The 23645-nt window shown below is 43.2% G+C and overlaps 1 protein-coding gene across 3 annotated transcripts; it reads right to left on the bottom strand.

The window, feature by feature from the left end:
- Positions 1-5352: 5352 nt before the first annotated feature.
- MELTF (melanotransferrin) lies at positions 5353-23570 on the bottom strand. 3 transcript variants are annotated; one of them, XM_013186233.3, is made up of 16 exons: positions 22395-23570; positions 19424-19578; positions 17158-17257; positions 16694-16876; positions 16216-16372; positions 15290-15357; positions 14431-14618; positions 13836-14016; positions 12822-12973; positions 12331-12427; positions 11325-11519; positions 9864-10020; positions 7848-7915; positions 7555-7742; positions 6553-6751; positions 5353-5541 (listed from the first exon to the last, which is right to left on the bottom strand). In XM_013186233.3, exons 1-16 carry the CDS (start codon positions 22438-22440, stop codon positions 5471-5473), a joined length of 2205 nt encoding a protein of 734 aa, XP_013041687.2. In that variant the 5' UTR covers positions 22441-23570; the 3' UTR covers positions 5353-5470. The 3 variants fall into 3 exon arrangements, 2 of the variants coding, with proteins under 2 accessions (XP_013041687.2, XP_013041686.2); XM_013186232.3 differs by having other exon boundaries at positions 5353-6751; XR_007168459.2 differs by lacking the exons at positions 5353-5541; positions 6553-6751 and having other exon boundaries at positions 7662-7742; positions 7848-8038.
- Between the last annotated feature and the right edge of the window lie 75 nt (positions 23571-23645).

A 23645-nucleotide genomic window follows, 5' to 3' on the forward strand; every position in this document is an offset into this window, starting at 1 on the left:
GGGGAATGGCAGCAGTGGCGGGGAGAGGCCAGCGCTGCCTGTGCTCCCTGGGCCAGGTGTGCTGGGGCTGCCCTGCGTGGAGCGAGCCATGGGCGAGCGAGACCCGGGCTGCGGCTGCTGCGGAGGAGCAGGTGAGGGAGGGCCTGGGGGTCCCTGGCGGGAGGCAGGGAAGGGCGCTGGGGAAGCTGGGTCCTGCGGGGCCGGGGCCTGGGTCAGGGGGAGCCGCGGGGGGCAGGCGGCCGGTGAGGAAGCACGGCTCTGGCTCCGGGGCGGCGGCCGGGAGCACCTCGCCCCGCAGCAAGCCGGGAGTTGTGGTCTTCGGGCTCCGGGCTTCCCGTCAGCCACGCCGGTTACCGGAGCATGCCGGGGGCTGCAGTTTCACGTTGCCGCTGGGCACGGGCCCGTTTAGGACGGGCAGTTCCTTCCTCCGCGCCACGGAGCGGGGTGCCTGCTCTTGCCGTTTCCGTGTGGTGTTCCTCGCGGCTCCCGCCGCTCCCCTTAACGCGCAGCCGGCCCCCGGAGCCGTCCCGGCCGTTCCGCTGCCGCCCACGCACGGAGCAGGCAGGCGGCGGCGCCCGGTGCCCGGCGGCCGAGCCGCGAGCGGCGCTGCGGGACGCGTGGCGCTCTGCTCCCGCCTGCTGGCCACAGCCGGGTACTGCAGGCGGAGGAGACGCGCATGCGCTGTAGCAGTGGCCAGGCGTCGTGCCCCGCAGCATGCCGGGAGTTGTGGTCTTTGGGTTTTGAGCTTCCTGTCGGCCGCGTCGGTTTCCGTGGCATGCCGGGAAATGTAGTTTTTCACGTTGCTGCTCGGCTTCCTGGCCGGGCAGGGCACGCTGCTCGGGGCGGTTATTTCCTCCCCGAGGCGGCGCGGGGCGCGTTTTTCTGCCGTTTTCAGCTGTGGTTTTCCACGCGGTTCGCGCCGCTTCCGTTACTGAGAAAACGTTTTGGGAAGCCGTGCCTGCCGCTCTCAGGACGGGGGCGGTAGCGCCCTGTGCCACCACCCGCTGGCAAAAAACATCAGTAACGCAGGCGGAGCCGTGCAGGGCTTCACAGAATCAGAATCATCCAGGTTGGAAGAGACCTCCAAGATCACCGAGTCCAACCTCTGACCTAACACTAACAAGTCCTCCACTAAACCGTATCACTAAGCTCTACATCTAAACATCTCTTAAAGACCTCCAGGGATGGTGACTCGACCACTTCCCTGGGCAGCCCATTCCAATGCCTAACAACCCTTTCCATAAAGAAGTTCTTCCTAACATCCAACCTAAACCTCCCCTGGCGCAACTTTAGCCCATTCCCCCTCGTCCTGTCACCAGGCACGTGGGAGAACAGACCAACCCCCACCTCGCTACAGCCTCCTTTAAGGTACCTATAGAGAGCGATGAGGTCGCCCCTGAGCCTCCTCTTCTCCAGGCTGAACAAGCCCAGCTCCCTCAGCCGCTCCTCATAAGACTTGTTCTCCAGACCCCTCACCAGCTTCGTTGCCCTTCTCTGGACTCGCTCGAGCACCTCCATGTCCTTCTTGTAGCGAGGGGCCCAAAACTGAACACAGCACTCGAGGTGTGGCCTCGGGTTTCATTAGTTAATTTCATCACTGATACTTTACAGGCCAGTAATGGCCTAGCTGCCCCAGTGTATTGGGTTCACATGGCAAGGTTCTGGGGGGGCTGCAGGGGCAGCCCCCGCAAGAAGAATCCAGCAGCCGCCCCGTGGCAGGTAAGGGACAATTTCAGCCGGTCCCAAAGGGCGCCCACCGCTGTCCAAAGCCAAGCCATGAGCAACACAGTCCGTGCCTCTGTGAGAACACATCCAAGAAAACAAAAAAAAAACAAACAACAAAAACAGGCTGCTCAACAGCAGCTGGGAGAGCGAGGAGCAAGAAACCTCCCTGCGGACACCAAAGTCAGCGCAGAAGGAGGGGGAGGAGGCACTCCAGGCACCGGAGCCGAAGCCCCCTGCGGCCTGTAGAAAGGCCACTGGTGGAGCAGGCTATCCCCCGTCCCTCCCCAATACTTGGAAAACTGACCAAACATCACGGCAAATATACCAAAACTTCTAGACTGCTACTTAGATAACGCCTACATCCTCTTTCCCTGCTCATTCAACTTCAAACAGCTCTGTCAAACACTACATACCACACCTTTAACACCTTCAATAACTCTTTTAACACTTCTATCTTTCTCCAGCCTGTACTTTCACCAAAGGCTCCATCAGGGGCCAACTTAATTCCATACTTTTTTTCCCTCCAGGATGCTGAAACAACATATCAGTATACCGTATTTCATCCAATTTTCCTTCTCTCCTCCTTCTTCCACTCCGGATATTCCTACCTGAAGTGGCCAGCCTGGTCACACTTAAAACATCAAAGCCTGTCCCTGCTAGGATTCAGGCTGCAACACAGGCAGCCTTCCTTGCCTGCCATTCCTTCATCTCTCTTCCTCTCCTTTCCATCCTGGCCCCGACTCCCCCTGAAGGTTTTCTTCCTCTTTCTCCAACCCTCTGCCTCACTACCTGCTACACTGTGAATACCGTTAGTTTCGCTCTCTGCTTTTCCTTCTCATCTCCCCTCCTGACATACAACTTCAGGGCCTCCCGCAGGAGGGCCCCCCCAGTGACTGTTCACCACATCCCCCCACCTTCTGGAGCTTTTTCTGTGTATCTTGCCAGGCTTTAATCACAAAATGAATTTTCAAGAGCCCTTGGGATACCGGGTCCTCGGGATTCACTCACGAGTATTTTCTCATTCTGACCCCAAGTCTCTCATATGATTTCTGTGTTGCGCATTATTATTATTCCAGCCAGGATCGGCAAGTGGGTATTTCTGCCCTGCCGGTATTACCCCTGGTCCTGGAGGATGAGCTCTATCCCATTCTTGTATAGCAGATCTCCTCCTGATCATTCCCATTTCTTCCCCTGTAAACAACATATTTAGTATAGACATCACTTCCCCCCAAGAGTCTAAGTTAGGTCCTAGGAACTGGTCTAATTGTTCAGCTAACCCGATGGGGTCCTCAATTAAAGACTTCATCTCCTTCTTAAAACCCCTAACACCCCTCTGCCGGTAAGGCCGGGGGGGGAGGGAGTTCATCTAAGAGGATACACAGTTAGTGCTAGTACTGTTAGTATCAGGGAAGGCAAAATTCTCAGTATCTCTTCTACCTTGTTCTAATTCTTGCCAGAGCCTAGAGTACGCTCTTCTCTAGGGACAGTGTTAATTACAGTCCCTGTCTCTCTTCCTGGAGCGACTGCTGCTGCCACCAGTGCAACATTAGGATTATAGGGAGCATAACTTGGCTCCTTCTCCGAAAAAGGAATCTTATGGTTTACATATAAATTTAAAGCCTGAATTTTCATCAGACTCGTATTTTGGCCAAAATACTGCTGTTTCCTTAATTGGTTCTTTTGTCCAGACTGATACACAATATTTAACCGTTTTCTTCTTTTATCGCTTCCTCCAATTTTGGGATTATTTTTCCAATTTCTTATCATTCTTCAGGAAGAACTGTTGGTAGGCACTCCCCCAGGGATATCTCCCTGTCCCCTGGAACCCATATTTTGCCATTTCTCCTAGCCCTTGTCAGTGTGCTGCTACAGAAATTTACCTCCTGCAGGGTACCACACACTAACGTTCCGATTCTGGAAAATGGGGGTGTACTGCCAAGCACTTCCCCATGCAAGGGGTACCGCACACCTATGAGTTTACCAGATTCCCTGGTGTACTGCCAAACACTTCACTGTGCGAGGGCTACCATACACCAAATTTCCCGAGACTCTTCCTTTCTCTCTCTTATCTCACGCTTCGTCCGTCTCCGGCCGCTCCCCTCGTGGAGCTACAGAACCGCGGATCAGGACTCCACACTCGCTTCGTACAAAAGTACGCCTCAATCACACATCACACAGAGTCTCACCCAACCCCCAAAGCAATACTTAATATTTCTTACCTTGGTCTGTGTACAGAGTTACCGGATCAATTCTTAAACCCGGAGTGCCTACCTTCTTCCCTTCCCCTTCACGGATCCTGCCTCTTTAATCAGTCTCGGGCCCTCTGTCAGCTCTCCGCAGAACCGCCGCCGTTGATGCACAGGACCGCTGAAATCAGCAGGGCATGCCTTCCTGCTGCTGCGGCGGTGGGGCTCCCTGGTAGGTGACTGGATCCTGGACGAGCCCCTAAATTGTGAGAAACACTCCGTAGCCAATAACTTAGGCTCAGGCGAGGATCTCAGTGAAGCAGCAATTTTATTCGCGATTGCAATGGCGGGCGTCCCACAAGCAGGAGCGCATCCACTAGTTCCATAACACAGTTTATATACTTTTTCGACGACCAGGACCCTCCCCTGTTTCCCCACTGAGTGGGTAATCCAGGTCCACAATCTATCCGATGCTTCACAGACAATACATGCATGGCCTTCAGTTGCCGGCCTGTTAAATTTCAAATTTCTTTCGACTCTTTTAATGTTTGAAGTGGTAATGTTTCTTTACTTATCTGACTTGACACCAATTGCTCTAAGGAGTCTGGTTGTTTGCATTTTACAAGGTCGTCTGCTAAGCTTTCTATCACTGCAAGCATATTTCAATACCACATTCCTTACCTTTAAACAATGTAACTCTGTGCAAAAACATTTTTATTCCCACACTCCTAACAGCAGGAGGGGCCGGAAAGTAATTCAGCACCAGGCACACACACAGGGAAAGGCAAACTGCTGCCCCTTCTTTATTATACTGAGCAAATATGAGCATAACTCTTTTTTTTTTTTTTTTTTAACAGCTCTTGTGGAGAGTTGTGTTCAGGGAGATAATTATAATTCAGTGTAGGAGGAAAATACAGATGTGAAATTATCGTAATTCCTTCCTACAGCTGAATTCCTTGGAAAAACACAGGTGATGAATCCAACCATCCGTAAAAGTGAAGCAATAAAACAAGGAAGATAAAAGGTAACTCACACCTTTCAGGCAGAAATGTGCATGCTAATTTATGTATTTAATATATGAACTATGCATCTGATCACTAAAATTTATCCCAGAAAGACATGGCCAAGGAGCTTCAAGTGAAAGGCCATAAATGTCACAGAGTCCTGGCCCACAGAAGAGGCAAACCTCAGATTCAAGCCTAGAATTGTAGCTGTTATATCATGCCCCTGCTTGCTACTGCTGCAACAGCTTTAAAATCTAAAATCAAAACAGCGGGAGGCCATATTTTGACTCTTTCTCTCTTAAACCCAGATAACCTCGGAGCAAATGAAACATAAGGAAAAGCTGGGAATTGTGTGCAAAGAAGCAAGGGGAGAGAGAGTACTATTTTCTAGGAAAAGTAAGAAACCATGTAGTTTAATGATCAGGCCAAAGTCTGGATAAATTATAATTACTTCTCTTGTTTATTTCTTAGGTTCCATTTATTTACATTATTTATGTCTGTTTTTACCAGTTTGTTTTGTTTTTTAATTCTGTTGAATGTCTTTTCATCCCAGGATCATGAGGTGGTAGCTGTAGTCAGGAGGAGGCTGCCTGCCAGCAGCACAGCAACATTTGTTGTTATTGCAGCTATGGATAAAAATAAGAACTGAATACCACAAACCAATTGATACAGAAACACATAACCAGTAGTGAGCTACTTTGTTTCTCTAACAGAAAATACAAGTTTCATTCACAGGCACACAGATAACCCCATGTAGGAGGACAGCCACAAGTTTCCTGATGACAAGGGAAAATGACTTCTCTCCAAAGCCAGCGAGAGTACTGGTTGTGGAAAGTCAACAAGCTCAGTGGATGAACACATTTGGCTTTGTTCTTTCCTGTGCCAGCAGGTAGTCCCTCCAAGTCTCTCTGGCCTTCCTTTTCCTCCAGAGACTTTGGCGATTCCCCCTACTTTCTTCTACTGGAAGCTGGAGGACCTTGTACATGGCAGAAGCAGTATTTTGGACGGCACATACTCTCTCTGTCCACAGCCTGTCCATCCTTTGTGCACTTACCTCTTCTGTCAGCAGAGCTCAGGAGAAACTGTTGCCCCCAACAAGGTGAGGATAGGATAAGCAGGGATGAAGGAGTTGGAACGTTACCAGCATGGAGGCCAGAGTGGATTCACTAGACAAGATTTTCGATACTGCCTTCCAAGATGCAGAAATTCTTCTACAGATCAGAAACCCAGTACCCACCTAACAGCATCTGAGAATCCTTCAGCCCAGCATAATTCCACATCAGCAACAATTGCAGAGATGCTCCAGTTTTGGATTGATCTTGTAAGCCATGCAGGCACAATATTGATGGCCTCTGTCCCAAATTCTACCCCATTCACATGAACAGGGTCAGCTTCCAACCCCACCCCGCTCCCCTGATAAGCAGATGCTGTTAGCACCTTGCTGGCAAAGAGGCAGGAAGAGGCATTAAAATGTTAGCCCAACATGTTATCCAAATAGCAGCTCATCTGAAAGTGGTAGGCAGGGGTGGCCTGGAAGTTGCCATTTACACCATGTTAGTCCAAGTCTTGTAACTGATATAAAATAAGGAAGGAAACAACAGTAGTCACTAGTAGGTGCTGTTGTATCAACTTATTACCTGACCCAGAGCACTGTGGTGTCTGCATCCCTTCAAGGGACTCAATATATTCACTCCCCAGCCACTCTTTGTATGTCCTCCTCTCTTTTACAGGCACGATCTGAACAGCAGAATCCTTAAAGATCAAGTTTTTTCCTTGGAAAGTTGAAGAATCAAACATTTTGAATCCATTTCCATTGCTGTCATTTCCAAAATAGTCCTGACAAGAATGCAAAATTTTCAGTATTTTGCAAGATTAAGTGCTACATTTCTCTAGTACAACATGAAAGGTGATAGGAACTATTTAGCAGATACTAACACACAACTGCAGAATCTGTGTTTGCTTTTAGTGTGTACTATATAATCTACTCCAGTAGATTATATACAGAATCCTGTCATTGGCAATTACAAGAATTTTTGGTTCTTGTTACTATCTAGAAAGAGCTGTACTTTTAAAACATTCTTCTGTGCAAGTATTATTGAGTAACACAGGGTTTGACTGCCTGGGAGTGACCAAAAGCCCAGCACGGAGATACCCAGTATTGCTTTTAAACTAGTCAACTGCAGTATTGACATGAATCTAGCTGTGGCAGCCAGGTATGGTCTGCCTAGTTGGTTTACATATACATGACTGCAGTGTAAATATGCCCAGCAACATTCTGTTACTATACACTGTTGCATTGCTGGGAAAATTCCAATATGGAAAAGTTTTGGTGTGTACTGTTAGACTTAAAAGTCATTCAGTTTGGGAAAACACCTTAAGCTCCAGGAAAGTTACTACTGAAACCATTGGCTGGGCGAAAAGTTGAAATCTCTTGTGGCACCAGAGTGGTTTTACCAGGAGAACTACAAGGGATGCATTTTACCTTCTCCTTCCCACTCCAAAAGGACTCTGCGCGGTGCACATGCTACCAGTTCCATGACAGAGGGGACATAATACAGCAGTACAGTCTTACTGTCTTTATCCTTGGTCTGTGTTAGACCATATCAAACTCCCCCATAGAGTAAATGTGTAATTAATACCTGGGCCTTGTCCAGTAGTCCATATACAGCAAAAATGTTGGTATCTGGGTGAACCATAATGGCCTGAGCTGGCACCCGAGCCAGGTGACACTGAGCAAACTGGGTGACTTCAGCACGGGCACCATTTCGACACAGTAACTGGAAATCACTGGACTTCAAGTTACGGGCCCAACTTTCAGTGTTCTTACCTGAAAGAAGAAAGTAGTCACTGTCACGCTCATTGAATGCTTTAGAGCAATAATGCTCAAGAAAAATAACTGAATTATAATAAAGAGACATGTAAAACTAAATACCATCTGTGTTCTCAAACACGGTCGAGTGCTTCACAAAGGCCACATCCCCAGAGTCCTGTGCTAGGCACCTTTAGGAAATGTGAGATAGAAGTTCAGTTCAAAGCATCTTTATTGGGACCACATAATTTCTAATAATCAACAGATTTAGGAATCAGTTTTGCGTAAGTTCCTGCAAATAAATCCACTGGACCCTAAAGTAATGAGGAAAAACAGAACATGAAGTGAAACATCTTGAAATGAGAGAGAACTAACATCTTTGCAAGGTTTAAAAAATAAATTTCAAGAGAGTAATACAGCAGGAAATAGTGATTCATAATGGTGTGAGAAAGGACAATAAAAAGGGCCAACATTAGATAAGCAAAGGAACAGAAGATGTGTGATACTCAGCGCTGTATTCGCCAATTGGTAACAACAGCTTTCACACTTTCCTTTTAAAACACATACAAAGTATATGTCATTGAGACTTATGTTTTCAGGAAGCATTGCCTAAAACAGGATCATTAAGCCCACCAATCAGGAAGACGTAAAGCTGTAACTGAGCAAGGATTACATAGTACCAAACATGAAGAAAAATTTTTCATGTTAACAATTACCAAAAATAAATTCTGCATGTACCTGGTTAAACATGAACAGTTATAATCAAGGGTATTATTACCACAGAGCTGACACTGTCATGCAGAGAACCTGGTATGTGCTGTTCAGTGCATTCCCCATCAGAAGAGATTGTTTCCAACAGACTTTTTAGTCAGCTGTGGAGTTTAACTTGCTTCAAGCAGTGGGATATACACAAACTGAAAGACCTCTCACACCCCACCAGGTTAGTCTGAAAATATCCAGAGTTGAAGGAATCTGGAAACCTGAGGCTGAATTTTAAGTTCACGTCAGTCACCTTCCATACGTAACTCATTCTTGTTTCAGAGATTACTTAAAGCATTACAGCTAGACCCATCCATTCCTCGTAGCAGATTGCTGCCCTCCATTTTTGCCTCACATCCCAACTAATCTTTAAATCTTTTAAATTAATCTTTCAAGGCTCCAAGTCTTTGGGTATGGCTTATTCATTTGGTGACTGGTAGCTAGCTCTGTTAATCTGTGAAGTATAGCAGAGAATACAGTTTGCCTGTAAGGCATGTACCACAGCAAAGCAACTGGACGTAGCTAAATAGATTTGTGAAAAAAAGCTAAGTCCAGCACTTGAATATTTACCAGGCAGCTGCTGTTCCAGTCTTCTCCCCTGAAGGAAGACAACCACTCACTGCCAGCTCTGTTACATGTGCCATTACTGTCAGAGGTGAAGGTCAGGAAAAAGAATTGTTACTTCCCTATCTACCCGAAGACTCAGGGCTTTGAAACTGTTAATGGCCTCATATGTAGATGTCCACTGTTACACAGTAAGTATTTATTTTATTTGTTATTAAGTATTTATTCCATTTCACACTATTTCCAACCCCATACCTTGTTCTGAAGAGGATTTGATATTTGAACATAGCTGCTCATGCTGTTCAGAAACCTATTTTTGCATACAGCTACAAATGGGTAAGTGAAGAGACACACACACAGAGCTCCCTGTTTCTAGCTTGCCACGCTCAGCGCAGACTCTCAGCAGCCAGACCCTGACTACCACTTGCCTCTTTCCTTGCATAAACTCGTTACGGATGACCTGACCAGAGCGGTAGACTGTCATACTATGAAGCAACACTGGAGACTGATGACAATGCACATGCTCCTCACTAGGTGGGTGTCTTTTGCTCTGGAAAGAGAAACATGGATTTGGCTGTTGGTCGTCTGTTTGGCTGTGGGCCAGGAAGCTGGAAAAAGGCTCTCATATACACATACACACACACATCTCCGCATTGCTATGACCAGCACAGCATCTTACAAAGGGGAAGGCTGCTGCTGTTTCCAATAGGCTGTTTTTAAAAACAATTATCCTTTTTACTGACTGGGATGCAGAACAGTTTCTCATTGTGTTCTGACAAACTGACGGAGTAAATAACCACCATATGTATTAATTACCTGAAGGCTCCACTGTAGCTGTAATAACGTTCTTGGCTACTTGCACTGCATTTATTGTTTCCACTATCATCTCCAATGCACAGTTGACAGAGTTTTGATGGGTAATTATCCTGATTAGCTGAAGGCACACAGCTTGCAGAGAAAAACTCACTCACAGCTTAAAAAATAAATACAAAAACAATATAGTTGAATAAAAAAATAAATAAAAAACAATATAAGTTGAAGGCACAGCTCTTCACAACAAAGGGTAGTTACACTGTCATGAAGTTATAACCAACACTGGTTTTAGTAGAACACTAGAAACATGAGTTATAGCTATTTTACTGGAATTCGTAAATTAAAACTTCTAAAATATTTTCAAAGCATCATCTAACTGATTATGTAATGAAAGTAAATAGCTCCCTGGAAGACAGGAAATGTACAAACAAATTTAGAACCCAGAGACCTACATTTATAGAACCTTTGCTAGTTCTGCTACATTACTCCACTACTACAAAAAGGTTGAAAATAAATGCAATAAAATTCAGGACAAGAATACATTGTTTAATGCAGTGACATCCCAGAGCCAGAAGTACTACCTAGAGGGGATACATCTGTATCCTGTTATTGACATCTGACTTGCGTCCATATCCTCAAGCAAGAGCTGAGATGGACACGTGCAAAAGCAGGGTTTTCAACACTATATGATAAAGTTGATTAAATTAAAAAAAAAAAAGGGAGACACTTCAATTACATTTCTGAAGATTGGAATAAACCTTTGTAGTTTGATACACTGGAGGCCAGGACTACCATTGAGATGGATCTGGACAAACACACTGACAGGAATCTTGAAAGGTGAATGCAGAATCCTGCTTTTAGGTTGGAATAACCCCATGAGAGGCTGAAAAGAAGCTCGTAAAAAAAAGGACCGGAGGGTCCAAGTGGAAACCAAGTTGACCAAGAGTTAGGATTCTGCTTTTTTTTCAATGAAGGCTAACAGACAGAAATGACAGCAAGGAAAATTTTGATTAGGTATAAGGAAAAATTCTTTACACCAAGGATCATCCAAAACTGGGACAAGGGCCCAGACAGGCTATAGAATCTCCATCCTCAGAGTTGCTCAAAACTTGCCTGGACATGGCCCTAGGCAATCTGATCTAACTGGACATGCTTTGAGCAGTGGACTGGACTACATGACCCTTCCAACCTGAATTAGCCAACAATTTTTTTGACAAAGGAAAGAGAGAAAGGAATCCTTTCCTCTTACATCTGTTAGATTTAACATTCTCAACATGACCCCTCCATTAGTCTAATCATGTGGCAAACTTAAAATTTGCCAAATTGTTACATTAAAAATGCAGCACCCCTTCGCAAACAAATTAGCTTAATATAGAGCTGTGCAATATCGAAACTGTACTTTCCTAGTGGAAGTTTGTAACTGGATTATTACTGTATTTTTGATATATGGTACCATCATCTTACCTTGAGGAATATTGCAGTCTCTGGGCTTAATAATGCCCTTCTTAATTAGCATACCAATGGGGATATTCCATCCAGCTGTTCTCCCCAGTCCTGTGTGGCAGGACTTCTTCCCTTTCAGGTCACTGATGGTGAACGCATTGGATGGATTCCGTTTCACTAGTGCCACAGCATAGTATGCATTGCTGTTGTCATCAGCTTGCAGAAAGGAAAAAAAAATGTATTATTGCTTTCCTTAATCATTCCCACTGCTTAATGACAATGCACATAACCATTACACTTATCTGGTGCCAACTTCAATTGCACCGACAATCAGCCAGTCAGGAACTATGAACACACACAATTATCTTCATTTGTCTACTCCATGATGTTGCATTCATTCATGGCCTATATGCTTGAACTGAGTAAACTACAGAGAAATACAAGCATTTTGTTAATGCTAATTATGTACATAACCTTCAAAAATGGCATTTGAGTCATTAGTGACTTAACAAAACTGCTCTGAGAAGTTGTTTTTAATGTGACAAATCAAACCTGTGTTACAATTTCCATGAGTTTTGCAGCACATTGAAATTCTGCCTTATTGACAAAACACCCATAAGCTTTCTTTTCATCAATGACTATGAGGTAGCCACGTTGATGAGGAATAATTTGTTTTTAACTGGAATCTATTGTGTAATTTCTGTATTGTTCTTATTAAAGTTACTTTGATTTTGTGAATACTCATTTTTCCAATGCAGAATTGAAAAGACAAATAGATATGTGTAAGACTTGAAACTGCAGAAGACTCATCCTGGTCCAACAGCAGGACACAAAAAAGTTGCCACAAACTCATTGTAGGAACCCAGCCCACACTTATTTCCTCCTCTGTCCATGATGTGATGACAATAATATTTATTTCCTCTGCAAATAGCTTTTCTAGCAAGGCCCGGGAACAGAGGCTGTGCTCTTAGAGCTGTTTTCAAACTGGGAAAATAAGGCCTATATTTATATTTCCTGACCTTCTTACCAGAGTAACTTTCTCCGGCAGCTGGTACAAGGCCATATGTCTTCCCAGCTGTGTAAATATCAGCTCCACCCAGAGCTACAGCATCACTTTCCTTTTTCTGAAAAATAAAATATACAGTTTCTGTGAAAAAACAGCAGACACCTTCCCTACTACAATGATGACAAAGAACTCCAGCATCATACCCACTGCATCTCAACAGACAAGTCTGGTAGCAAACAAGCAATCTGCTGCTAACCAAACCCCCCCAAACATGAGTAAAGCATCCATGAAAGGAGCTTTCAGACAAAGGCTAGAACTCAATGGGCAACAATACCTTTGTTACCCTGGAAGAGCAGCAGGGTTCAGGCCCATCCATACCATATGAGTTACAGATCACCCCCTTAAAATCCAACATTGCCTAATCATCACGTAAGAGCACATCTCTTTAAATCCTACCTAGAGAGAGCGGCTTGTGCTAATTGGTTTATTGCATAAGGCTCGTAGCAGCCTACCTGGATCAGCTCCATGCACTCTTCTTTTGTCTTGGCTGAAATACACTGGATTGCTGGTTTCAAATTTTTTTTCCTAAAAGCAGTAGCCATTTCACCACATTTCCAAATCTCCTCAGTTGAAATAACACACCAGTTCAGGCTTTCTGGCAATGCTGCAGAAAATTGGAAAGGAAGTATTACAGTTCACTTCTTTTGTAAAAGAGGAGGCGGCATACATACTGCTCCACTGTCACGTGTCATACATGTTATTTAAAATGTTCATTTCTGTGTTTCCCCTCCCTCTAGCTTAGACTTACACCTGCTTCAGGTACCACAGAGGTCTCCAGACTAGTGGTATGTCCACACTACAAATCTATCCAGTATGAAAGAACAAGAACTCCTGTGACTGATGATTACTAAGCACAGCTACAAGGTGTTAATTGTTTGCAGTCTGATCTCTTAAGAGTGCAGCAAAAAAACACACTGAACACATTCTTCCTCATACCTAACAGTCACTGAGCAGGCCCCAAAAGAGACAAGTCCTGGAGGTCAGGGGCTTTGCCACAGCACTGAGCATGTCTGGGAGGTTCGGTGGCTGTAATTATTTACCTGTGTTTCTGAGTATCCCAGAATACACATCAATTCATTTCTATGTTCTTCTGATAGCATAAAAGACCACAACAGACCAACCTGAGGACTTACACAGTAACACATTACTGGTTCCCCTCTTTAGTGGGTAAGAAATGGAGTACCAGGTAGCAGTAACAGTTTACCAGATTTATGTCTCGCATATAACTAAAAGACTAGAAAACGTCTACATCCTGTGACACAAAATGGGCCTATTTACCCAGGAAAGCATTCTGCGATGTGATACTGTTTCTAGGTCAAAATCTGCCCTTTCTCCATGCTTGAAGATTAGATTGGCATCTTGCCATAAACCTCAAGAATCAGATGAAGACAATGCAGAATAAGGATGGTCTCCATTATCAGCTATTTTTGTTCATGGTTTTCAAGAGCAAACCAAAGACAACTTACTGTTGGGGTCACAGCTCAAGCCTTCCATGGCATGAAGATATTCATCACCCAACCATGCCTGGTAATTCTGAGATGTGATTGCAATGAGCTCTGTGGTGGAGTCTCTGAATATAAGATTCTGGGCACCATAGGCTGTGGAGTCAAACATCTGAAACTTTGTGCCTGCACCATTGAATCTTTGCTGTAATGTTAAAGAAAGAAAAATATCTGTCACACATTCCTCTACCTAGTATCACGTCTGTGATGACATAGTTCATGTGCAGGAGAAAATCTGTTGCCTACAGAACAGACAAACAACTAAGATTGTATTTACTGAAAATCCACAGGTTAAGAATTACTGAATGGGGGAAAAAAAGCCAAAACAAAACAAAAGATCTCAAGTAATTTTCAACATCCCTGAGTCTTTGAGGGCAAAAATGACCTCCTACGTCCCACTCTGCAAAATTCTCTTCGGGACCTACTGATGCTGAGTGCCTCCCATACTCCTTCAAACCCCACAGAGCTGAAGGTGCCCAGATATCCTGTCTTCAACTCAGCCAGGTGGGTGGAAGAAACCTTCTCAAATACAATGCATTGATGAAAAATGGTGTCCTACTTGTCCCTGGTTCAGGAGCTGGAAGACAACTGTCCCATCTGTGTCAGGCCGCACTACGACAGCACGAGCTGGGATTCGGGCCAGGTGGCAGGTTCTCCACTCTGTCACATCAGCTGTGCTACCGTCGCGGCACAGAAGCTGGAAGTCCTGGGAACGAAGATTCTGGGCCCAAGAAGAAAGTGTTTTTCCTGAAATCAGACAGAAAATGTGTATGGTATGGACATCAGGCAGGGCTGATAACTCTGGCTCCAAGTCTGCTCTAAGCATCACATGCATATGTGGAGCAGAACACAGCTTTCCTGAGCATCTTTGAAATATTCCTGACTACAACATAACCTATGCACTTTAGTCTTGTATCTCCAATAAGACAATACACAGTCTAACACTTGTCCGACTGCACTGAACTGTACTGTGGCCTGCAATGGTACTCGGAACATTCCTAAGTCTAGGAATATACACTTATTTATTTATTTATTCCCCTTCCACTTCTTGACTTCCTGCTGAAACCACTGGGTAGCCACAAGCAACATTTACATTTGTAACAGCCTGGGTATAAAACCAAGACTTTAGTGCTACTTTTGTTCATGATTTTCAAGAGGAAACCAAAGACAACACTCCCTTTCCACATGCAACTAAGGATTCCACCTCTCACCCTTACTGAAGCTAGCAAGTGTTAGGAAAAAAAAAAAAAGAATCAATCACCTATCTCCTGGTGCATACATATATGTGGGTACATCTACTTTCACTATTAGAGCATTTTGCTTGATTACTCAATTCAAAATAAATCAAACATCTGACATTATGCTGTCATCACAGGCACTGTACTTCACAGCTTGCAGCCACTGCTCAACAAACTTACCATCAGTGTATTCAGGAACCGTGCTGTGCTTCACAAAAGCAACTGTTCCAGCATCTTCAGCTAAACACCTAATAAATGCAAATATTAATAAGCATTATGAAGCACAGCTTCCATGCACTGAGCACTGCCGACTGACAGCCAGAGAACTGTGTGCTGTGTTCCATCAGCCAGCAGACACTGACCTATTTCCTTGTGCTGAGAGTTTAGCTCAAGGCAGAGACTAGGGGCTGACAGAGCATGAAGTAAACTACTGCTCTCATTTGGTGAACACGGACAACATGTTCTGTGCTGCCTGGGACAAATATCATGACTGCGGGAGAGTTTTCTGTCTAATGCAGTCACAGAATCTTTTGGGGAACTACAAAGACGGGAGCAAGTGCTTCCCAGGAGTAAATTATATCTCTGCTCAGTCAGTGTTATTACTCAGGGGCTGGGAACTGCAATGCAGCATGCAGACAAGAAGGAGGAAAATAGAGCAAAGACTGGTGTGCGAAAATGGAGGGCAGAGAATTCAGAGAACTGTCATGAGAATTCAGTGCAATTGAGGGGAGATAACTGTGAAATAGCTGTGTAGGGTGGCAGTTCAGCTCTCAAATTCTAAGGGTCATCAGGTTTTACTACTTTTACAAACTGCTGAAACAAACATCCAAGACTTGTGTCAACAGTTACTGGACCAAGCAAACAGCAATGGGATTTTGCTGACCAGTACAAGTGCTAAATATCTAATTTAAACATTCACACCTGAAATAGTGGGTTTAGAATTACTTTTAATAAATCTCTAGGTTCAAATTGTGGTCATCCTAACACTAGAGAAGATTTTCTAATGGGATCAGCTGGAAAGTTCTCTGGCTTCAGTTTCCTGACAGTGAGGTCTGGACACTATGGCTATGGATAGAGATAAAAAGAAACAGAGCCATGATTTTTACCTGAAAGCCCCACTGTAGTCATAGTATTGTTCCTGTGAATTTGCTCGGCATTTGTTCTGCCCAGACAAATCCCCTTTGCAAAGCTGACAGAGGGATTTGGGATAATTTACACTATTTGCTCCAGGAACACAGCTCGCACTGAAATAGTCACTAACAGCTAAAAGTAAAATTAGAAGAGACATTTTTTACAATGAATAAACAATATCCCACAACATCATTTGAAAACATATACACAGTACATCTCTTAAAATGGTTAAAGAAATACATTCTGTTCTTAAAAGAGTTTCCTTTCCAAGTTTAAAAAAAATTGTCATTTTCATCAGACCTATGTTAGGTCTACTCCATCTTAAAAGGAGCATCCAAAACACCAAGGAACAAAACAGCAAATAGAACCACACATTTCTGTCCGTGTGCTGGGGTCCCAAGAACATACAGAAAAATATTGCTGAAGAGCAGATATTTGCCCTCTAACTCTTACCTTTTGGAAGGTCACATCCCATTGCTGTGAGGCGCCCACTGTCAATTAGATAACCCACTGGCATGTCCCAGCCAGCAGTTCTGTTGATGCCCGTGTGACATGAACTGATACCTTTCAAGCTGTTGATGGTGATATTGGAGCCCTTCTTTACTACAGCCACAGCATAGTATGAAGTTCCAATCTCTGCAACGCAGGAAGAAAAAGGAGCAAATAAAAGTGGCATGTGTCACTGTAATGCTGCTGTGAGGTTGACTTGTGGCCTCTTGTGGCTCCCCCACCCACAGGCAAGTAACGTTTTTCACACCCCTGTTGAGAACCTGCTGACTGTGGGTACATATTCCCCATTATCTTTGTAGTGTGAAATGTCTTAAAGGCCACAAGCAACCTACTCTAACTTTGAAAGTCACCCTGCACAAGAAAAACGTGGTATTAAGTAAACCAAAAGTTATTTTGTATGATTATACCTTGATCATATACTTCCCCAACCACAGGTTTCAGACCATGCTCCTTCCCAGCCTGGTAAATCAAACGACCATTCAGCGTCACTGCATCTGCCAAATAATCCTGTGCAGACACAAAGTCAGAATACATATTGAAGCTTAGTTATTAATATTTATTAACCGTCAGAGACAGAGAATCCATGAATTTAAGAGAAGAGGTCAACATCTATGGGACCTCTCTTTCCTCCACAAAGTTCTTTTAAGTACACTCAGAAATTACTGAAGAACAATTACTGAGAGGGATTTTACAACTTCAGAACTGCCTTCCTTCAGAAATAGTGCAGAAGCCAGCCCAGGACCATGATGGCCTCACTCGTCTTCACAGTCCAAAGGAACCTTAGAAATGGATCTGTGTTTTCTTCCTGCAGATCTGTGACAGATCTTAAGGCCAATCAATTAGGAGTTTCATTTATCACTAGCTAGCGCCCCAAAGCCTGAAGATTTAAATAAAGTAAATATACTTTTGAGTTTACGCACAGATTGTTTGAAGTGATGTGTTCTGGGGACACAAAATTTGAATGCCAAAGTGTGCACTCAAAAATAGCTGTGAAACCTGTTGGCTTGTACCTCAACAGACAAACAGCCATACATTTGCAGCGAGTAGAGGAGCAGATGGCAGCTGAGCCTTTGAGCTCCCTTTAGATGAAAAGCCTCCTATCAATAGCTTGTGACTAAACCCCAGCATATAAAACACAACACGGGAGAGAAAAAATGTCTATTGTATTTAACCTTCAGTAGTTTACAGCCTACAGACCTTAGCTCCCTTAAGTGCATACAATCACATCTGTGGTGGCACAGCAGGAACAGTGTGGGTATTTTTTTTTAAAGCAAGGATTTGCCCATGCATGTAGCAAAAGCACGGGATAATTCACATAGAATTTCTGATTAATATATATGCAATGGGAATGTGAATTAATTATTTTCAGAAGGACTTCATTTCTGTGTCACAACCCTTGAGGATTACCTATAGAAGTGTTTAAACACCTGCTGAAGAGTATGACCAAATTAAATATTGCCAGGGTCCCTAGATTAATATTTAGTCATTTCTCAATTTTTAAACATCTTCAATGAAAAATAAGTGTTTTACTTTATCCATGTGCTAACACATTCACAGAACTAAGTCCAAGTTATGTAGTGTTATAAAACAGCATATCTCTGCCCCTTCAGCCTTTGTGTCCCATCCCCTTTTTGGCTTCAAAGAGCAGAGTTCAGTGCAGATGCAGACTCAGGGGTTCCATACAGCCCTACACAGAGTAGGCCAGTTTAAACATTTAGTAGATTATTACAAGAAGAAAGAGGTCTTAAGGACAAAGTCTTGCCTGAAGCCTTACAGAGAAGATTCATTTTATCAGAAAACTACTTACTCATGTTTTCCACCTGCAGGGTTCTGAGTTCATCTAATCAAGTTTTCTAACAAGATGCACAAAGACTATAATTTATTAACATATGCATCCATATTCCCCTTCCCTCACACTCTGCCAGTGAAGACAGCCATGACTACCTGCCTCCACATTTCCTCCAATATCCTCTTGTTGCCTCTCACTGCCTCCTAATGGGGGAATTGTTTTCCAAACACTATTTTGCAAAGCCACGTTTACAGTCTTTAAAGTCTTCCCCAGAGCTGAACTTTTTTCCCCAAACTGAGCATGCTCTGGGCAGCTGAATTAATACAGCTGAGTTTGCATGTCCACTGCTCACCCTACTTGCTGCTTTGTCTCCCTCTTGTATCCTGTTTGGTATTGGGATATTTGGCTTTATACTCATTTGTATATAAAATTTCCATGCTGAGATCCTGAAAAAGGAGTATTATCCAGAGTTTACTAAAAGACAATCCACTTAAAGGCTCAGCAGCACAGCTTTAACTGCTGTCCGCATCGTACTACTCCACCCCTTCTTAAGTATCTACTAAATAAATCTAACAATTCTGAAATCAAAGATTACTATTTAGGAATGAATATTAAAGACCTTTACTTGCATTCCTAATGACTGGCCATATGTGACTAGCCAAAGAGAAGAGACAGGGCCATTCTGACATTCAGGTCCATATGCATACCGTTATGTCTTTAAAAATATATATATGCTTTGATTTTTCAAAGACATGAATGCAAGGAAGCATATGGCCATCTGCCCGCATCATCAGATACTCACAGAGCTCTGTACATCACCATGTGGTTTATTTACTAGGCACACAGGCTTATTAAATCACTGACACTTATCACTTACAACTCACCTTGATCATCTGGGTACAGTTAGCAGCTGACCCTCCCTCTGTACATTCTAGAGAGGGAAGGATGCCAGCCCCAGCAAAGGCCTTACTCATGTCATTACATTTGGAAAGTTCTTGCTGGGAGACAGTGCACCACCGGACACGTTCCAGGCTGAGAGCTGCAAACACAACACCAAAAGAAAATATTATAAAATAAATTGGTATCTTTATAACAGAGCTTACCATCTGAAGGTTCCCAAAGAGCCAACCTTTCATTTTGTTTCTCTCCCCAAAAATGGGGCTCATTCAACAGTGATTTTTCTCATTTCTCCTGCTTTCATTCAGATTAACATGCACTTACTACTGAAGTTATTTGGACTGAAAACAGGATAGTCTCCAACTCAGATACTAAAACCTGATGGCATTTATTTCTGACATAAGAAATATGAGTATCATGGAACAAGTCAGGGCAGCCAGGCTGTTATTAAAACTTTGCAGAACAGGACATCTTTGTCTGTGTTAACTTTTGGGGGCTGTAAGTTTGTGAGTTTCTGTGCCATCATTCTTTTCAGAGAAAAGCCTAGTTCTGGCTTAAGGAAGCTTCTCAGGGTTGTGTTCTGGAGCCACCATGGAGATGTATATGGCAGCATTTGCACAATGTGGTCACTTAACATTGAAGAAAAATTCATGACTTTTTTTTTTTCCTCCCCAAAACTTTCTATTTGCAAAGAATTCTCCTGAACAGATTCCAGGGTCAGAGGTATTGCACAGACAGATGGAGACACATTTAAAATATATGTACCACAACAGAACAATCCTTAGAGAGCACCATTTACTACAAGAACTACTGCTTCCACCTGTCTGCTTGAGACACATCCTGGGACACACACAATCTTTCCTGTTTAGTCAGAGGCATCTAAAATGATTATTTAAAATGACACGTAACAAAGCCAAAGAGACTGCCCAGGGACAACTATGTCTCAAAAACCGCAAGTTACTACCCGGAGCCCTGCCCCTTTCCTTGTTGGTCTAAATAAAAAAAAAAATAATCATAGGTGCTGAAGAACCTTGCCACTGGGCTTATTATGAAAAGTAGAAAAGTAAGCTTGTCTCTTCAAAACACTCTTTCATAAGAGGCTGTTACCACAGTCACGAAAAGGGGTGGGCAGTTCCATGAATGAAAAGACTTGTGTTAAGTAGTGGAGATTCCACTAGTCAGTGAAGAAAGAAAGGTGTCTTTCAGGAGGCTCCAGTGGCTGTCTTGTACATACCAAAGCTACAAACGCTTTGTAGGAATATATTACCATGTGCAAGTTGTGCAGCTGTATGTAAAATGAGAGTATGCTTTACACTGAAAAATGACTACAGGTCATTTTTGTAAGCAGTTGGCACCAAATTCCATTGCTTTTTCTTCAATTTTGACTTTTAAGTTGGAGCCTGCCTGAAGTTATTTGTAACATAGTTTTCTACCAGCTCTAACTGGCCCTCTGCTTCCTCATCATTGTCATGAAGTTGAGACACAACATCTAATTTTCTAATTTTATATGATTCCACTAGCACTCAACAGTAGCTACGTACTTTTTCTGACTCCATGGCTGCAGACTAAACAAGATTGTTGATGCCATAAACTGTTTTCCAACAGGTACGGAAAGAGAGGGCTTGGCTTGCTCCAATTCAGAGTCACACTTGGAAAGCTTACAAGAAGTTTTCACAGTAGCATGTGCAGTAGAGGGAAAAACAAGTTCCCACCTCTGTAGGAGGTGTAGGAATTCTGAGAACCAAGAAGCTTAGCCTCATCTACCCAAGGGAAATCTTCACTATTAATTTACTGGGGCAGGAGGAAAAAAATAGGTTTTCATTGATAAAGGCTTTCCCCCCACACTCCCCAAACACAAGCAACTGGAAATTAAATTGCTCTCTCAGCATCTCAGTATACATGGCTAAGTACCATTCTTCAGTGTCAACATTTTGGCTTTAAACACGAACACACAGGAATAATGCACAAATTGTATAATTGTATGAAGAAACCACTAGCCACACACACCTGAAACATGAAGCAAAGCTCATTTGGCTCCACGTTTCAGCCTCGATAGTGAAACCACACAAATCTGTTTCTTCGTGCTCCCCCCTTCTCTCCCATCTGAGAGAGGTACTTAGTTTGTCCCTTTCAGAACTACTGGACATTGCCCAGCATCTGGCTGGGTACTTTCCTGTAACAACAAATCTCTGTTTCCTTCCTTGAGAATTAATAGATTTGAAGTGGGCTTGAGTACAGAGCAGGTCTGTAGTTAAACTATCTTTCCATTGCCAGTCAAGAACATGTTAAAACAGTAGACAAGACTCTAAACCAAAGTTAATTCACAAACTTGGCCCAAACTCCATTGCTGAAAATAACACTATTGCATTGTTTAACATCTTATCAAAAGGCTACTAATACACTCTCAAAGGTTTTCAACAGAAAATCTAAAAAATAAATAAATGAACTAGGAACATTTCAGAACCAGCGTTCTTTTTCAAAGAACTGTGGAGTCCTTCAGAAACAGCATCTACACCTCTAGAGAAATTAAAAGTATTCACCACCAGAACTTGGGAGTGACAGGAGAAAGCCAACATGTCACACAGATCATGCTGGATGGAATAAAGCTTTTTATTTATTTATTTATTTAAAAATATTTTTTAAACCAAAAAAATGTCATGGAATTGTATGTACCTGCGATAAACACAACACGGAGACAAAAGAAGTAGATTCTGTGCTGAGGAAATACAACCGATGAGTCAATGATATTCAATGCCATCCATATTATATTCAATATCAACATGATATTCAATATATCCTTGATTTTTCACCCTTCCTATTCTTTCTTTCTATTCCTTTTCCTGACCACCTGAAATTGGTTCTGAAATGGCTCTAGTTTTCCTTTGCTTTCTTACATCACATATTAGTCAACCCCAAAGATACCACAACACAACAACATAGTTTTTGGAGGGCACTTACTAGCATGAACAAAGAGAAGAAGGAAGACATTTCTGGAGTTCTTCATTGCAAAAATCTTTGGGATTTGTGCTTTTTCCAGCCTTCAGAACACCCAAAGAGCAGTGCTTCTGCAAGTTTGCTCTCCCCGGTCTGCTTCTTGGTGAAAATCGGCGGCATTCAATTGCAGGTGCACTTTGATCCGCAACTTATCTTGCTTACTTTGGCACACGTCACTTCATAATGATCATGGCGGGGGGGGGAGGCCTGGAAAAAAGTCCGCCTCTCTTCACACTGCCATTACACTTGAAAACAAGTCAGACTAGGAAATTACAAAATATCCAAGGCACCACTGAGGTTGTTACTGCTTTAGCACCACCTATAGACTTAGATAAACAGCTGCACGCTGAGTCAGGGGTGTGAGGTAAGGCTGTTTAAAGAAATCCTCATCGTAAGTACGAGTTCTGTGTATTTCCTAAGTTCTGTGTATTCCCCAAGTGCTGGGGCTCAGGAAGTAAAAGTAGATTGAAGTTAGGCACTTTGACAGAGCTGAAGGTCACTTTTCTGTTGCCGTATTCTCAGTTTTGTCATGAATCACAAGGAAACAAGAAACAATAAGGAAGCCTGTGCACTCTACAGGTGGAAGTAGCATGATAACCGTTAGGGTAAGTAATGTGGACTTTAGTCTGAATGTAAAGTGGTATTTAGTGACACCTTGCTAGTACATGACAAAAGCCTTGGAGAAAAGCTCTGTGAAAGTTATTCAGTCATTTCCATATAGGAAAGGGTAATTCCTCAAAGATTTATCCAGCTGAACAGGAAATTTAACTTTATTCCTGATCAGTTAAAAGAGACGGGGAAAATAAAAATGTATATGATGTAGAAATCTCAAAAGTTATTATAGTTTTCAGATTCCTCAGTTATTTCAAAATTTCAGTTGAGATTAAAAATATGATCTAAAAGTTGGTGTCTTAAAACCTCTCACTGCATATCTCAAATCATCGGCCACTTTTCAAGAGGCAGACACTTTCAGCTCCTCTAAAAAAGGTGTGACATTATTTGTCAGAACTTGCATTGACAGTACACACCTTGCATTTCCAAAGACAGAAGGATTCTCAGAAAGACAGCACACCTACTTTACCAATATAAAAAAACGGAAATAATTTTTGGCCATACATTGGTAGCTTACTCTTCCTGCAAGTCTTACAAGCATTTGGCACAGCACCAGCACTATTTTGTCCAGTGTTTAAACCTGCACTCCAAGTACTAACCTCA

This window comes from Anser cygnoides, chromosome 9, assembly GCF_040182565.1.
Source record: "Anser cygnoides isolate HZ-2024a breed goose chromosome 9, Taihu_goose_T2T_genome, whole genome shotgun sequence".
In the NCBI taxonomy this organism is placed as follows: domain Eukaryota; kingdom Metazoa; phylum Chordata; class Aves; order Anseriformes; family Anatidae; genus Anser; species Anser cygnoides.